General features: G+C 37.2%; 1 protein-coding gene across 1 annotated transcript in view; it reads left to right on the top strand.

Moving 5' to 3' along the window:
* Positions 1-16,045, top strand: part of ADAMTS20 (ADAM metallopeptidase with thrombospondin type 1 motif 20) — a 103,740-nt gene extending 87,695 nt beyond the window's left edge. Inside the window, exons 29-39 of the mRNA XM_072876036.1 lie at positions 4,916-5,083; positions 6,352-6,525; positions 9,438-9,608; positions 10,248-10,448; positions 10,583-10,712; positions 10,882-10,976; positions 11,075-11,169; positions 11,578-11,711; positions 12,451-12,542; positions 15,199-15,303; positions 15,956-16,045. Of these exons, the coding sequence (XP_072732137.1) occupies positions 4,916-5,083; positions 6,352-6,525; positions 9,438-9,608; positions 10,248-10,448; positions 10,583-10,712; positions 10,882-10,976; positions 11,075-11,169; positions 11,578-11,711; positions 12,451-12,542; positions 15,199-15,303; positions 15,956-16,045 (1,455 nt within the window). The remainder of the gene's footprint in view (positions 1-4,915; positions 5,084-6,351; positions 6,526-9,437; positions 9,609-10,247; positions 10,449-10,582; positions 10,713-10,881; positions 10,977-11,074; positions 11,170-11,577; positions 11,712-12,450; positions 12,543-15,198; positions 15,304-15,955) is intronic.
* The last annotated feature ends 1,391 nt before the right edge of the window (positions 16,046-17,436 follow it).

Here is a 17,436-nt window from a genome sequence, read left to right as displayed (position 1 = left end):
AGAGACCTGGTTTCCTTTCTTTGGTATTCATTCTCTGTGCTGGAGGACAGGCAACCCTTATCTACTTGTCAGGAGTCTCCAATGAGAAGCTGTATTGGACAGGAGTAGTCTTCATTTCTCTTGCTGAAGGTGGGTCGCTATCCAGTAAAGAACACAGCTGAGCCTGCCTGCATCTGATGCCAAGGCATTCTGGGAGGAAATGGTCCCTTTAAGAACTATTTTCATATATTATCTAAGGAATTAAGCCAGAATATCTAGTTTCAGGAGAATACTGTACCTACAGAATAATACGCCCTCTTGAACTTTCCATTGATGATCCTGGATCATCTACATCCAGGGTGAGTGCATTAGCTTTTTCATGTGTTAAAGAAAAAAAAAATTAGGAGCATTTCTCTTTCTTTAGCTGCACTATAAATATCATCTATCACTGTGTTTTGTAATGTGCCTCATTCGCCTGCTGTGTGCTCAGTGTACTCTTAGAGCAATTGCTTTCTTTTTTTAACGTGTTAGTGGAAATAGAGGTAAATCTGTTTTCGGGATGCTGGTCGCCCTTATGGGCGTGTAAAGCGCTGAGCTGGTCAGTCTGTTAAAAGGATTATGCATGCTTGTAGAATTAGACTGTTCAGCAGCAAAGGAAATTTTTAAGGTCTTTGGCTCAGGGCAGCCTAGGTGCTTCTGTAACTGATACGTATACAAGGCTTTAAGAATAACAATCCCGGAATTAGTTGCCTAAATTTTATCAAAATCCCATTGAAATTGTAAAGAGTCTGATCCTCAGAGTTTTTTAGGTTTCTCTTCCTCACACTGATGTTGGTGGGAAATGCCTGCTGCAGCAGGTATGAGGATCTGGGCCAGTGGAACCACGCTGAACACAATTCCGGCAGAGGCAGTATCCCAAGCACCTGATTCAAGCAAAGCTGCTTGGACGTACTGCTTAGTTTGGCAGTTTACTTGGTTTTAAGTTTGGACAATCTTATTTAAGCAGAGGTTTACAGCTGCTTAATGTCTGGGGGTTTTTTAGCTTTGAAAAGTATCAGGATTTTTCATTCCTTCAGTGAAACAACAAACGCACATTAACATAATGAATTAAACACCAGTGTTCTTTCATGACTTAAGTAAGAAAAAAAACCCAAACCCACAAAACAACAATGACAAAAAAACCCCAACAATTTTAAAAGCTCATAAGTTGAAACCCATAATATTAAGATACCAGTGACTTACCTCTTGCACGGTGCAGTTTCTTTTTTCAGTATAAGATCTATTCAACAGGAGGTTTGGATACACAGAAACCCAGGATCAGATCTGTAACTTGATGAATACGTGAGAGGATAAGACAGCAAATTTATATACAGAAATGCTGTCTGTATTTCTGGAAAACTTACACTTTGTAAGGATTTAATGCATTTAAGATTTTTCAACATAATCCCAACCTGTTGAACATGTCTTTCTAAGTTGTTAAAGATAACATTAAATTAACATGGAGTGAAAAAACTCCCTGGAAAAAGTTATTTAAATGTGGATATTTTCTTGATATGAGTTGGCAACATTCTGTAGCTTATTTTCTCTTACAGCAAGGAGAAAAAAAAAATCAGATGATTTATCCAAAGTTACATTACTGGAAAGTTAAATTATATTCCTTATAATTAAATGAATTTTTTTGAATACAAAAATATTTTTAAAATAATTTCTACCTACAGATTTTAAGTATCATTCATTTGTGTTTCTGCATTTAACATTAAGATAACAATAGGTTTCAGCTAGCTTGGGTAATCAAAGCTAAACAGGATCTAAGTGAAAGAAAGTTTAAGTAGTATTTGAAATAACTGTTCATAAAATCTCTGTTATTCTTAACATCTGAACTGGTATTCTCCTTTCTGAACTCTCTCTTCAGCTTCCCATCTAATATGATGGAAAATAAATATGGATTCTCTTAATTCCTGTATAATTGTATTCTAATTACAAAATTCAGTAGAACATCTTTATGAAAGAGAACTGCAAATAATCTCTTTATACAGGCATTGCTCTGTAACTACTAAAAATATCTTATAACAGGTTAACTTAACACACAAATCTTCAATATCTTTCTTCAGAAGAAAGAATAGCACAAATTATAAACATTAAATTAGGCCATTTAAATATAAAAGAGATGTAACTCAGTTGAGTTTGGACCAATGAAGAGAGAAAAACAAACAAACAAACAAACAAACCCCAGACCCAATTCTAACCTGTGTAGAAGTAAAAATGTGCTGTTGTATCTAGCGGGTAGAGATATTATTGGAAGATCTTTAGAAGACTGAGATGCAGGATAAGAGATTTCTTTGCATAATCTATTGCTATTAGCAGCCATTAGCCCTGTACAATAAATCTCACTTTTGTTGAATAAAAGATACCTGCACAAGCTGTATAAACAAATAGGTATATATGCCGAAAAGTGTTGTCTTAATGCTGAGGGCAATGAGAAATTAGAGAGTGAGATTATTCTGTGCTGTGGTAGCCTCACCTCCTGAAGTGGAGACTTCTTAGGACGCCTTCTTTGGTTGCAGTTCCCAGTCTGGAATGCCATCCCCAGTCTGGAATGCCATCCCCACAAGGACTAGAAGGGCTCTGTCAGATAGCCCTCTGGAGCTTAATTTAGGCTTCACAGGGGAAAGCCATTGAGGAAGGAGGGGCATGTGGTGTTTTCCTAACACATCATAGAAGGAGGTTAAGTAATTCTGTGCTGCGCCTTACTTACATACTACTGAAGAATAAAAAGGATAATAATAATAATAAGGAAGAAACTTCAGGATTTAGGGGTCCTTTATGTCTACATTTTATCATTGAAATTCCTGAAAAAAAGCTTTAAGGGAGAGTAGAATCAATTATAAAGATCCTATCAGTATTTTAGATTTCATGCATACATGTTATCTTGCCTTCTTTGATAATTAAATCCTCTGAACTCAAAGCTGAGTTTTCTGAAAGGCTTTTATAATGATATGGTTTGCAGAGTTTTAAGTTTTCTGACCTACATTATTCATAGATAAAAGTTTCAAGTAATTTTTTGTTACCTTCCTATCTTAAAGTAGTTTCTAAATTAATGAAACATAAATTGTAAAACTACATGAACAGTATTTTAAAATGATAAATTGAAAGGTTTTGCTGAGAGTAAAATGATTTAATTTAGAAACAAACATTCTTATTTACTAGAATTTTATAGCAGCCATGTAAAAGGCAAGTTGTGGCCAAATCAGTACTCTTATCTTTTTGCAAATATAATTATAATTGCATAAGAGAAACATGCTATCCATTGTATTGTGTGATAAATTAAATTTATTGCTTTATTCTGCAAAGATTTAATTTTAAACACATTGGCAGTTTCAATTAAACCTTTACGATTACACGTATGTTTAAGGACACATAGGAATCCCAGTGGTGTTGAGGACAAGTTTGTCAGCTGAGATTCTGTTTAACAAAGTGTAGTTATTGTTATTGTGAAAAATGTTTCTTACCTAGCAGTTTAATTTATTATAGTTGCTTGTCCTGTATTTTAAAAGCTTTTCTCCAGCTGTTGTTCTCAGGCAAATTTGCCAGGTTTTGTACTGAAAGCTGTATGACCTGAACTTCATTTCCTGAAAACAGATTTAATGAATTTCCAATTCAAAAAATACAAGTTCCTGAAAATGTATTTAAAAGTGCTTGGTTAAGTTAGTGTGTAATGCTAGTGACGTAGATGGTGATGTACCATAAAAGGAAGAGAAATAATTTTGGTGCTTTAGAAGAAAGTCTATCTTTAAATCCTTTTTTCACATCCACTTAGAAATTAAATTTTGATTTGAATATTAATTCTCTACCTGATTGTGTAGGAAATGTTTGTCCAAGTGTAAAATAAAGTACGGAGGAAATTCTAGAACAAATTAAGCATGTTCTCTTTCCAGACAGAAAAGGAATTGTCTCCATTGATCAAAACTCCATTTGATAGGATGATGTAAAATAGGAAGATTAATTACAAGATTTAAAAAAAAAAAAACAAACAAAACCAAAACGAACTTAAGTGCTTACATTCGCAATGCTCGTGGTCCAAGATAAGTCAGCTGAGTAGCCACCTAATTTGGAAGTGCTTCAGATGTTCCTCGTTTGACGGAAAGTTCCCTAGGACCTTAGGTTCCTTAGGATTGAAGAATTAAATTCAAACCGCACTAAAGTCTCACAGCAGTCCAGTGATTTAGCAGAGGAATGGCCCTTTCTCCAGAAGAGACCAATCTGTGTCTGCAGCCCCATTGGTTTTACGTTGGAGGGAGGGAGGGAGGTCCTAGTGCCAGTCGTATGTATTGTAACAACTTTCTGGAGGAAACAGGATACCGAGGCGGTGGGGCAAGGCCATGCCTCCAAGGACTGCACCATAACCTATAGTGTCTACTTTATACCTCTTCTCTTGCCTGCTTGTCACATACAGCAAGATACCCAAAGCTCATGGAAGGGAAGTGCCAGAGCAAACATGACTTCGTAGCCTAGTACCTGGAAACACGCATACCCACAATTTTGCATTTTCCTGTCTTTAATGCTTATGATAAGCATCATGCTTACATGAAAATAGCAATATACATACTGGAAACAGAAGGCTGCTAGAGCATGTTCTTGTGAGATTGTAATATCAAGCGGTCTCCCGCATGGATATGGATGGCTGAGCTCAGGCATTTGTCAATGACGACATCAATGAATGAACAAGACGTGAGAGATGTTTGGCATCTGATCAGTAATGCTCAGTATGAGAGAGCTTACATGGAAATTTCAGATACGTACAGTAGATCTTCTGTCATAATACCGAAACTTATTCCTACAATCATAGAGTCCATTTTGGGCAAGGCCACAGCTTCCTCTATTTTTCTTACTACTTTGAGATTTTTAGCAAAGTAATGAAATACACTTCTCTTTGCAGTGTTCTGTTTCCTGTGGAAAAGGTTTGAAGTTTCGTGATGTGCATTGTTTTAATAGCTTCCAAGCTAAAATAGAAGAAGGAAACTGCAGACATTTGAAAAAACCACGGACGTACAAAGCATGTAGAGCTGGAAGATGTCCTGCTTGGAAGGCCAGCAGATGGAAAGAGGTATGTAAAATCTGCTATAGTTATATTCTCTATGAGAGTACAAAACAAGATCGTATTCATGACACACTGCTTCAATGGAAATAAATGTCAGGAAGTTTTTTCATATGCACATCGTAATGAAGTCTACAAATTAGCAAGTAGTTAGTTATATTTTCTTTTTTTTAAGAGTAATTAAAAGTAAATATCTGTGAAAACTGAAAGTATTTAGTAATCTGAACTTTGGACTGGATAGGTACTTCAGGCTTTCCTCAACTTACCTTGTAAATTCAAAATAACAGTAAATTTTTAAAGTTTACTTCTTACCTTCAGCGATGAATTCAGTAGTATCACTGTAATTGCTGTCATAGTCTGAATATGTGAAGTGAAGCCAGGTTTGTGGGGGAAGGACAAGAAAAAAGGGGTTGTGGGCACAAATACTGGCCTTTTCCCTGGTTTGGTCTTGTAAAAGTTCTCTTGTTGTGAAATTGTGTGTAACTGAGCACATGGCGATATTTTGCATTTCACTCACTCTTGCAAAATATAATTCCCCGCATTGACAAAGACACATTACCACTCTCCACAATTTGGCCACACTTGATAGAGCAACATCTGCTTTATGATTAGGCTTGAGTCTTTAGGTAGCTTTAGGACCTAACCATGCTTCTGACTGGGGTAAAAGGGGGCTGTCTATCTCAGCAAGCCTTAGTGTTGTAGTGAAATACCTTTGGCCAGGAAGGAGGAAAAGAGACATGTGGCAGGAAGGATTTGAACCTTTTTAAGCTCCTCAGGATTCAAAATCCTTAGTACTACCTGCAAAAGAAAGAGAAGTATCCTCAAAATACTGCACCATTTGCAAGATTTTTCTAAGCTGAAATACTGAGGTTTTTTTCTTTCATTTTAATAATTGCATTTTAAAACAACAGACAAGTCAGTCTCTAATAAAGGAGTGATGTAAACTCAGAACTTAAACTGTTTGATCTTGCAAAAATGTAGACTTTTGCTTTGCATATGCCTATAGTGATTGTTCCTACTGTGAATTAAGATAAGCAGAAAGATCAGTTTAGGTAACTCAGTTGGATTTATTTTCCATATTTCTTACAAATTTTGATTTTACTTGTAGTTTTACATTTTCAACATAAATTTCTTCAGATACAATGAAACACTAGTATGGTAGGGGCTGTGAAGTACACTTTAAATAATATCCTAAGAACTTGTAATAATGGCAACTGTACCACCTTCTGGGGACTGTCTCATTTCACACTGACATAACTAATGTTGATCAATTTTAGTGTTCTGTATCCTGTGGAGTGGGGATTCAGCAAAGGGACATCTACTGTCAGCTGAAGGGCCTGGGTCAAGGGGATGAAGCAAAGTGTAATCGTGATACCCGGCCCGCTAGCGAGAGGCATTGCTGGCTGCCTGCCTGCATGCAGTACCAGTGGTTGGCAGATGAATGGGAAGATGTAAGTAAGGCTTTCAACTTGTATGAAGTAACGGAGTGATGCCATAAATTTTCTTCTTTTTTTTTTCCCCACATTTGGATACCTTTCTAATAGCTGTTACATTGCAGAATAACAGGTGACCATGCTGGATGTTTTGAAGGTCAAGCTTGCAAAACTAAAAAGAGTGACAAAAAATGTCAAAGGCTTTGTTTACTCTCTTATACACGATTTGCTTGTCTACTGTTGTAGACAAAAGCTCTGGTGGAGCTCTGAGCAGGTCCCTATTGATAGAACTGTGTAATTTGAATATAAAGTTCTTTACATAGTGCATAAAATATTTAATAAAACCTCATTATGAAATATCATTTAAAAAATCACTTTTAAAGAATAGAAATACAAATGAAATGTCAGCTGGGAGTAAAAACCTCAGAGGTAAAACCTTTGGACAACAGTGTTTTCAAGAAGATCTGTATGGAAGACTTACCAGAAAAGATAAGAAGCAAAATAAAACTCAGCATTCTCCTGCCAAATATGATGCAAGATAAGAAAGAAACTCTCACCATTCTCCTACCAAATATGCATTTTCATATTTAAGAAAATCTAAAGATACCTTCAGGAGAGAGCTGTCATTTTTAAAGATGTGATGACTATTTTATACATACTAAAAATTTAATAACTTTTGTATCCAAGTATGCAAACATACAAACACATAAAAAGAGACAGGGAGTGAGAAAACCAAAAATTATGTATAATACCTGAAATGGTGTACAGAAGAGCCTGTCTCTTACTGTAACATTAAACAAAACCCTAGTTTGTGCAACTGTGGCATCTTAATAATCTGCACTGTTAAATTTCCTGGGGCAACTCCCCTGAAACTTTGAATATGAAGACTCAAAAATCTCAGGGACACAATGCTGTAGAAGTGACTACTGTTAATATATAAATCATTTGTTGGTGCTCTGAAAAACCTGGGTTATATTCAGGCAGTTCGGACATATATATTTCTCTGTTAAGCTATATTGGGGGAAAGCTGACAATACATGTTTCTTCCAGGTGTTCTCTCCTCATACGAAGCTGTTAAAATCAGCAATTAGTGGAAGTGGCTCAGAATGTCCTTTTAGCACAAATATACACTGTCAGAGAATATGGGTGAATTTTCCTTTCCCATCAAACATCTGTATATTCCAGCTGGGTATTCGGAGCTCTCCACTACAAATGCATTGTGTTTCACTACATCTTCTGGCTAGTTCATAACTTCTTCCACACGGATATTGCTGTTTGATTGAAATGCCTGTGTTCAGTTCCCTTCTCTCACCAGATTCATATATAGCCCTGTACATCTAGAATTAATAGTATTTCAAGTGTTTATCCATCTGTATTCCACTCCCCGTGCAGTATCTTCTGCACCGAACTCACAATGTTTTGTCCAGCTGTCTCAGCAGAGTGCTCGTGTGTCATTTCCTCGCCTCACCAGTCACAGCATAGCAGAAAAATTCCCAGACCTAGCATTTCTCCAGATTGCAGCTGGGAGGCTAGCTGATAGCAGCAGCCAGCATTCTCCTACCAAATACGTGTTTTCATACTAAAGAGAAGAATATCTACAAGACTAATATATAAAGCATAATGAAAAGGATTCTTCTGCTTGTCCCCATTACCTCATGCCTGGGTTATTCCTTATGCGCCTAATACTCTGAGCTGCTCCATGCCATTAAAAGATCAGGTGTTTCTGTAAGCCAGCTGTATCCATACTCCATCCGCGGATACAAGTCCACAGCAAAGAAGTTACCAAGAGGATGGAGCCAGGCTCTCCACAGTGTTGCATGGTAGGAAGGCAAGAGGCAACGGGAGTAAGGTGAAGCCAGAGAGGTTCAAACTGGATATTATGAAAAACCTTTTCTCCATGAGGACAATTCAGGCAGTTGAATGGGCTGCCCAGGGAATCTGTGCAGTCTCCATCCTTTTGAGGTTTTCAAGATGTGACTTCATGAAGCTAGAGGTTTCCTCTAGCAGAGCTGTTTTACCATACAGAATCTGTTTTTTGCACTTCAAGTTGCCTCTTTGGGTCAATAATAATAAAATTTGAACAATAGGCTTGATCTGTGTGTCAGACCTTGATGAGTATTCTAATTGACTGTTGTTGGGTCCAAATTAGTATTAAGTTAGGTTCAGGTCTGACTGTAGTAGGTGGTGTTATTGATTATTGCCTCTGCTGAGACTGGAGTTTGTGTATTTGAGCCTTCCTTCTTTATCACAGCAAGTTCAAACAGGTTAGTTTAAGCACCCGTAGCTGGGGACATGCTGTTGGCATGTATTACTTAGCCTGTGCCTCCACTTTTCTGGATTCTGGTAGCAGGGTCTTATCCTGTCCTGGCAGAACCATGATGACTTTCCATCCCACCAACCTGCCACAAGGGGAGGTCTGAGGCCACTGAGGGCAAAGGCACAGGCACAAGAGACACTGCTGCCCAAAGCTGCCACTGGCTTCATTAATATGCAGTTTTGTTTTCTTTCGTTTTATCAGTGTGATATCACATACATACTTCCAGGGATTCTTTTTGTTTTGATTTGAAGACCAATTTATTTCTTTCATATTTCACTTAAATCCTTTTTTGGCTCGTTCCTTTTCATACAGAAGAGCTTTTTCACTCAGCCTATCATCTTGGCCTGACATTTTCATATTCTCCTCAGTCTCACCCAACAGTTAGGGTGTGATGTCATTATACACTATTGGCTTTTTAGCTGATTGGAAGTACCTGAACTTTGAAAACAAAGTAAAGGATTTTGATTCAGTGAGTAATTCAGTCCGACACAATAACAGATGTCATAAAAGTTGTTGCTGTCTGGGTTTTACTGGTGTGTGGCAATTGGCAAATAACTTTGTTCTGTAGATGGCTAGTTTAAGTACAAAAACTGACTGTTTTTCTCGTACTCAGTGCTCAGCATCATATAGAAGAAAGGAAATACACCGGAAGGTTAAGTGTGTGGATGAAAACCAGCTCCAAGTGGATGAAAGCTTCTGTGATCCTGCCACAAAGCCTCCATCAACCAAAACCTGCAGGATATCTCCCTCTAAATATGTTGTGCTTACAGCAGAACTGTCACAGGTAAACTAATTATACTACTCGCACATCTTTTATACTTTTACATTTAAGAATGCTATATTGCTGTAAAACCTACATTATGTGTGCAGAGCAAAAAGAAGAAAGTGTATTTTCATCTGAACATGGGTGCCTAAACTTTCTCCACGTTGAACCTTCCAATCAGCTGTGATTTATTGCAATCTGGTAGCGCCCCTGGGACCTATGAACACCAGCTAGAGGACGGCCGCCCCTTCCACAGGATTCCTTTGCTGGTTCCCAGGAAGCTCTCTCGCAAGCTGATCTCACTGAAGTAAAAATCTTTTCCTTGATTTCAGTGAAGTGATGGATCAGTGCCTTGTTTCCCTTGCACACCTGCACTACCCACCTGTGCCTGTCTGTGTGTGTACTGCAGCTGAGAGGGAACTGCTCTGGAACCTCTGTGAGCTCTGAGAAAAGGGCAGCATGGGACTTTCCACCTCCTTGCATGCATAACTATTGTAGACCTTCACTTCTGCACACTGCTGTACCAGCCCCAAGGTGCCACACATGGGATTACCGGCTTTTGCCAAAGCGAGGATCAGAGCTGACTTATCTATAATTGCAATGCTGCAGAAAGGTTCCGTTTCATATTAACAATGCCTGTGCTTGGGGATTTTATTTCAGTGCTCAGCCAGCTGTGGGTTTGGTTACCGGCAGAGGATCACATACTGTGTTGGAATCCATTCTGTTCAAAATCAGCACGCCCATGGCCTGCGAACTGTAGCATACCGAGAATGCCCAGTAGAGCCATCCCCATACATTTATAAATGTAATATCAAAGGATGTTCACAAGCAGCTACCTGGAGAGTGGGAAAGTGGACCAAGGTGAGTACAGATGTGCAAGCTCATTTTTGATAGCTGCCTCAAACACAAATGAATGCCAAGACTAATTTGCTGACATAATTATGTTAATTATTTACTACCTTCTAAACTAACTCTGGATGGCTATCCACGTCTAGTGCTCAGTGTCTTGCGGAGTGGGGGTAAAGGAGAGAACCGTAGGATGCATGACTGAAAACGGCTTATCCAGTGACTTGTGCCTGCCACGTTTAAAACCAGATGCCAGAAAGATCTGCCGAGAGGAAGAATGTAAGTGACAGCTGCAATTTTCAGCTGAACTTAATGTTTTCCCAGGTTATTTATATAAAAGCTCTAGATTTATTTGGAGCACAAATAAAGCACAAATTATGCAAAAGTAAGTCCTAAAACTAAGCTCTATTTGTGAAATATTAATATGATTTAATCATTCATTTTGAAGGTGAAATTTTTACCACCTGCAAAGATATCCAGATTAAAAAAGGGATTAGAAAGGATGGTGAATACCTACTTAACATTAAGGGAAGGATGATAAAGGTACTCTTAATATTTATGAGTTTTTATGAGCACATATTTTTATGAAATAATATTTTTCTAATAAAGATTTTGCTAAAGGGTTGTATTTTCTCTTGCAGATTTATTGCTCAGGCATGCACTTAGAGAATCCCAAAGAATATTTGACATTGGTAAAAGGTGAAGCAGACAACTTTTCTGAAGTATATGGATTCAGGTACAAAAGTGGTTTTGTAACTTTATGAAGTGCATTTATTTCTTCCAAAATAAAAGAATAAAATAATACTTACTTTTGTGAGAACAGATGAGTAGAAATTTTTTTTCTTGATTTTTCTGTTTTGAATATCCAGGTATATGAACACAGAAATGCAGAAATGTGGATACTTCCAGGCTGAAATTGTGTTAATTGCACTAAATGATTATAAAAATTTTCTATCTTGACTTTAGTAGAAATGGTGTAGAAATTAGTGTTTCAGTTGAGTGAAGATTAATAGCTGAGCTTCTTGTTCAGTAACTGTTGTTTAATATTTTTTATGCAGCATAGTGCAGTGCAATTATTTTTCACTACAGTGCTATGTTAATGGAAAAATGCCAAAAGGAGAACTAAATCTTTGCTATTCTCTAGATTGCAGAATCCATATGAATGTCCTTTCAATGGAAGCAGAAGGCAAGACTGTGCCTGTCGAAATGATTACCTTGCAGCTGGCTTCACGGTTTTTAGCAAAATAAGATTTGATGTAGCCTCCATGCAAATTAAAAGTAAGCATTCTGGCAGTTTTAGCCCATGTGAGCATTCTATTGAAATTACACTGGTCGTGATTATGAAATTATCATTTGACCTAATTATAGATCCAATTATGCCATTTTTGGACAAACAAAATCCTTATTTCCTTTAGGAATTCAATGGGAATTTCAAAGAAAAAAACTGGAGAAACCACCACTACTTCCCTTGTCAGTTTGTCCCATGTGGTCAAGTGGCATGAATCTTGCAGATACATATTTTACATGTGAACTAGCTTCGGTTTCCAAGGTTTTGTTCCCATTATTCCATTTCCTTTTAGTCCCTGGCATATTTTTCTAGTGAAAGTCTTCCTATGCTGTAGTTAGTCCGGTCTCAGACCTTGACAGACATACTAAATGGATGGGGAATCTTGCAGCACTTTCAAGCCTCTGCCTGAAGGTGGCAAGGTGGCCCACAACCAGCTAGCTTGGAGCTGCATCCAAGTGCACATCCGTCCTCCTCCTAACCCCCTCCTATCTCAGAAAGGAAACTGGGCTTATAGGTTAGTTTGATGTCACATTAACCAAAATGGACTATTTAAAACATAGCTTGTAAAAACCCAATCAGAACACACACAACCCCCGCCAAACAAACAACAAACAAAAAACCCCCACCCAAAACAAACCAAAAAACTCCCATGTTAATGCCTTTTCACACTGTTTTCACCTGACCTTCTAATGCAACAGTTTCAGTGTTGAGTAATTTTCTGTTTTCTAGCCACAGATTTTCTTTTTGCTCAGACTATATTTGGGAGAGCAGTTCCGTTTGCTACAGCTGGAGATTGCTACAGTGCTGCCAGATGTCCACAGGTATTTATGATTTCTTATCCCCTTGAAATGTGCATGTAAGAGGAAAAAAAAAATAAAAAATCTGTGTGACTGGTTTAGAACAGTAAGGTTCTCCTCCAGTAACTTTCCTTTTTGATAATCCTGCAGAATTTTGATCTTTTCTCTGTTTTTCTCCTGACTCTTCATATCTTGGAAGACTACCAGAGGAAATCAATCCTGTTTAGCAGTATAATTTAAAATTTATACATCCATTGGTGTGTCTACATTAGTGTTTATTTTGGATTGGATGGTGCTTTTTAAGTGAATCTCTGTATTGTCCCAGTTTACTTTTTGTTGGTTCACATCACAGAGCAGTCTTGGAAGACATGAACAGGATGCCTTCTGGATAAAGCTAAATCAAACAATGAGCTCCAGAAGGGCCTTAATGCACTCCAGCTGCTAAAGAGGATTCACTCTATGGGACTAGATGAGAGTTAATCCGAAGTAAAACCCCAATCTGTGTACTGTATACAGGCATTGGGCTCTCTGGCCCAACATTTTCACTCTGCAGATCTGCTCATACTGCACTGTCCTTCTTGCTAATGCAGGCATAGCCCTAGTCTGAACTAGTCAACCTAGGCTGCCTTTGGAGTCCATTGGCAGAAATAAAATTCCCTAGAAAACAGTTTGGCTAATCCTAGCCTATTAGACACCTTAGGATGTCATCCATCCTCTGGAAGTGCATATTTCTTTTAACTGATTATAAAGATCGACTAGCTCAGGCTTCCATGGAGGTGAATCCTTGTTGTCCATCTATCCTAGGTGCTTAAACTTAAGACAGGCTATGTGGGTAGACACATTCAAGGGCAGCTAGAGACAATTTATGTACAATTTAGGTACAAGTGAAGTACCTGAGTAAGGCAGACTTAACCCCTGACAAGAAAACAGTTGGAGTTCATTACAGTATTGGATATCTTCGACCTGCAAACTCCTTGGGCTTGGTACAATACACATCTATTTGCCATCTCTAACTTCTGCTGGGAAGTCATTTTGCTTACGTGGTTTTACACTGATGCATTTCCATCTGTAAGATCTGCGCTGAAACTAACACTTTTAATGCAGTAAAAAGGCCTCCGTTCCTGCACTCTCAGTCCTTGAAATCTGTTCCTGGCCTTGAGTATGCTGCATGACATGACAGACAGCTGTTAAGCTGTCATTATAATTGTACATAGTATTTCCTATTTATTTTTGCAAAATGATATCACTGTGAATGAAGTTGCTTTGGGCCTGTTAATTTTGGAAAGTGTTCCACACCATTTGTATGAATTTCCTCCAGATGCTTTATTCATTAAATGGAAATACTCCACTTTTTGGGCACTTGAAGAACAACCTACCCTATCCATATGAGCTTATGTTAGCTCATCCTGAGTATATGAGTGCTATAAACACAGCAACTTTACATAGAAGTGCTCTCAAAACAAATCTGCCGTATTGAACAATATAAGACTGAATTTTTATGAAGGAATTTCCGTGAATCACAAGAATACAGGCTGAATGCTCTATTTTTATACATGCATACATACATATACCCACACAAATATTTATACTGATATCTGATATTTATACAAATATCTGACTATGACAATATTAAGCGATAAAATACAGAAGCTACTATATGTAATAGTAATATTATCTTTGCTAAAGCTTTGATCTCAGGATTTAGGCAATTTCAACTAGGTCTGAATACAGAAATTCAGGCCTCCAGTGAATTGTATGGAGGTATGCAGGAGTTTTCTGATTGTAGTGCTGCCTAAACTGACCATTAGGCTCTTTGTGGAGGTAGTACTTCTTTCCAACATGTTGCACTTCTGTGTGAATGCAATTTAATAATTTTATGTACCCCAGTTTGTTTACCAAGGCAGTGCAGTTTGTTGCTTTTAATATATTTCTTATTCTCATATGAACTGACTCTGTTTTAAAGCTAGTTTTCAGAGTATTTTTTTGCATAGGCAGATATTTTAGAATCAATAAACTGTTTTGAATGGTTTGTATTGCAAAACATTCCATTTAGCCATATATTTATTTATTTTAACCTCCACTTATGTTCATGTTCAATTATATCATTTGGTATACTGAAAAAGAAATGGAAGATAAAATGATGATTGAACAGTGTGCTTGCAAAAATTTGAGAATTAGATGGCTAAGAAGTGATTAGTCTGTAATTTCCAGATAGCAGTAGGTCCTGACCATGTTATTTCCAAAAAGTTCAGGCACTTTAAAAAAAAAAAAAGTCTTTCAAGAAAGCCAGCCTCATTCTTGCATGTTGCAAATCCATACTTGTTGTGAATTAAAATTTAATATGTAGCAAGGAGGCTAAAATAATTTGAATTGTCTGATGTTAGTTCTGTATTCAGACTCTGCAAACAAATGCTACAGATCAGCTGATGCACAGGTGCTACTTTCTGCAGAATAACTTGTTCATGTGTCTATGTCCTGAGTGTCCAAAAAAAGGGTATAATGCACTGTAACTAACCCAGGGTAAGTACACACCTTTGAGTTCTTAATGTCTAGATATACTAAGTGATACGTGCAGATATGCCAATGTAAAGTGTTTTAGCTTTTTGAACTCTGTTTATCAGCTCTGTATTTTACCTTTTGCTTTTTTTTCTTTTTTTTTTTTTTTTTTTTTTTTTGTTAGGGACAGTTCAGCATTAATTTGGCTGGTACAGGTCTGAGATTATCCAGTACAGTTCGGTGGATTGCTCAGGGCAACTATGCAACTGCTGACATACACAAATCCCACGTAAGTCCATGTTGTTTTCCTTTACCTGCTCTTATGGCTTGGAATATTATGCCTCCAGAGGTGCAAGTGATGACTCTCTAGTGAAAGCTAGTTGTGAATCAAAAATAGTGCTCAAGGTCTCTGACCCATCTAAGTCTTCTTCCAGATGTAATGTGAAAACTATGTTTAATCACTCCGTGCAGAACCTAATCCAGATCAACACTGCCTGCCTATCCTTCTCTTAATGATTTTAAGAGCCTATTGTTATAGTAATCAGGTTAATTAAAAGTTTTGAAGAGACCTAATAATACTTTAAAAAAGAATAAACACAACACCCCAAAACCCCATGTTATTAAAGATACCCTACTACAGAGGATCCTTACAGATTGCTTGCCTCCAGCTTGATTCGTGTGGGAAACCAAAAGACCAGCTGAACAAGAACAGTAAGCATGCACAGTTTAAGACAACATTGGATGGTAAGCCGAGAAAGAAGGTATACAGCGATACTGATAAGGGATCTCTGTGCCCCTTTTGCTAATTTGATGCTGTCTCTTGATTTAGTATTTAGTACAATTTGTCAAAAGGTCTATTGTGTGCAAACCTCAAGGAGCTTTTTGTACAACTGTGATTTCAATTGCTTTTTTTGATTGACTGTTCTTTGTCTAATTCCCAGGATGGTACTAAAATATATGGAAGATGTGGAGGATTTTGTGGAAAATGTATTCCTAACACAATTATTGGTCTCCAACTTCAAATACAGTGAGAACTCTGATGTGGTAAGAGCATCAAAGCAGGGACATCTGCCATTTAGGTGCAAATTGTAGGTGCTATGTATATACATTTTTTAATTCTTTCATTTCTGTAATGGTCATTACAGTAATGCTCACTACTAAGAATTCCTGGTTTCTTCAGTGTTTATACAGGGATGTATTATCTGTTTGTGGGCTAGCGAGTGCATAAATCACAATCATAAATTCAGGTTTTAATGAAGAGGCATTAATTCAATGTACGGTATATATTAGCAAGTAAATTGCACTGAGGTTACTACCATGGGTAACACTCTAAATTGTACCATAATTGTAATACTTTACCTGCAACTAATCAGTGCAATTCTTTATGCAGTATTCGGTAAAATTTATACTCTACTGGTTTTCTCGATCAACTGTACTAAAATATAGAAAGGAAACAGTTATTGCTATATAGAGAAGACAGGCAATAATTTCAAATACTTCCAGTTTTGTGAAACCTTTTAGGAATCATCTGTCAACAACTTACAGCAGAAAAGTATATAACCAACATACTTGAGATAGTTTCTATAGATCTGTGTGTTTCTCTGCCAGTAAAAGCATTTTTTCCCCGTCCCTTTCATTATATTCTTTGTGGTGCTCTAATACTAGCAGTAATCCTGAGAAGTGTGGTTTAACCTCTGTAGTCTTTATAGCACATGTTAAACATCTAGGCTTAGTTTTGTTGTGGTTACAGAAAAAGCAAATAAGGAAACAAATTGCTTGGAAATCTGATTTTTAAATCCCTGCCTTTCATCCAAGTATACTGTAAAGGCGGTGTATTCTGTTTACTGTAGCATCTTGTATGTGATTGTATGAACATGTATTTACTTAAACACTTTCCATATACACCTTACTCCTTTATACTGGCCAATGGCATATTAGTAAAGGCTGTAGTGTGTGTCCCTCATATTCCGATTCAACATAATTTTCAATAACCCTAGTGCAAACCCTGGGCAGAGGCAGTATCAAGCCCCACAGTGGTTTTGGTGTCCATCTTTGTCTCTGTTTAATTTTTCAATATTTGTAAATACAGTTTTAACATCTGCTAGTTAAAATTATTTCTTCCAAAAAAGTAAGTGTATGAAATAATTACAGGGTTTAAAAAACAATCTAGTTCTTTGATTTGTTGTTCTGTATTTCTTTACAGTCCAGAACTGTAGAAATATATACATATAAAGATAACGCGTTTCAGGGCCAACTCTCAGGTATTCAGAATAAAATTTTCTACATGCTTAATAACATACATTATGTACCAGATAACTTATACATGCTTTTTCTGACAATATGCATTCTGTAAACCAAATATTTGTTTTGCATGCCAGTACAATTGGTAGATCAAATGGCAGCTATATCATATTTTTGCCCA

Source organism: Ciconia boyciana, chromosome 1, assembly GCF_034638445.1.
Source record: "Ciconia boyciana chromosome 1, ASM3463844v1, whole genome shotgun sequence".
NCBI lineage: Eukaryota > Metazoa > Chordata > Aves > Ciconiiformes > Ciconiidae > Ciconia > Ciconia boyciana.
The sequence above is the reverse complement of the archived record's forward strand: the minus strand, read 5'-3'. Positions and strand labels throughout refer to the sequence as shown.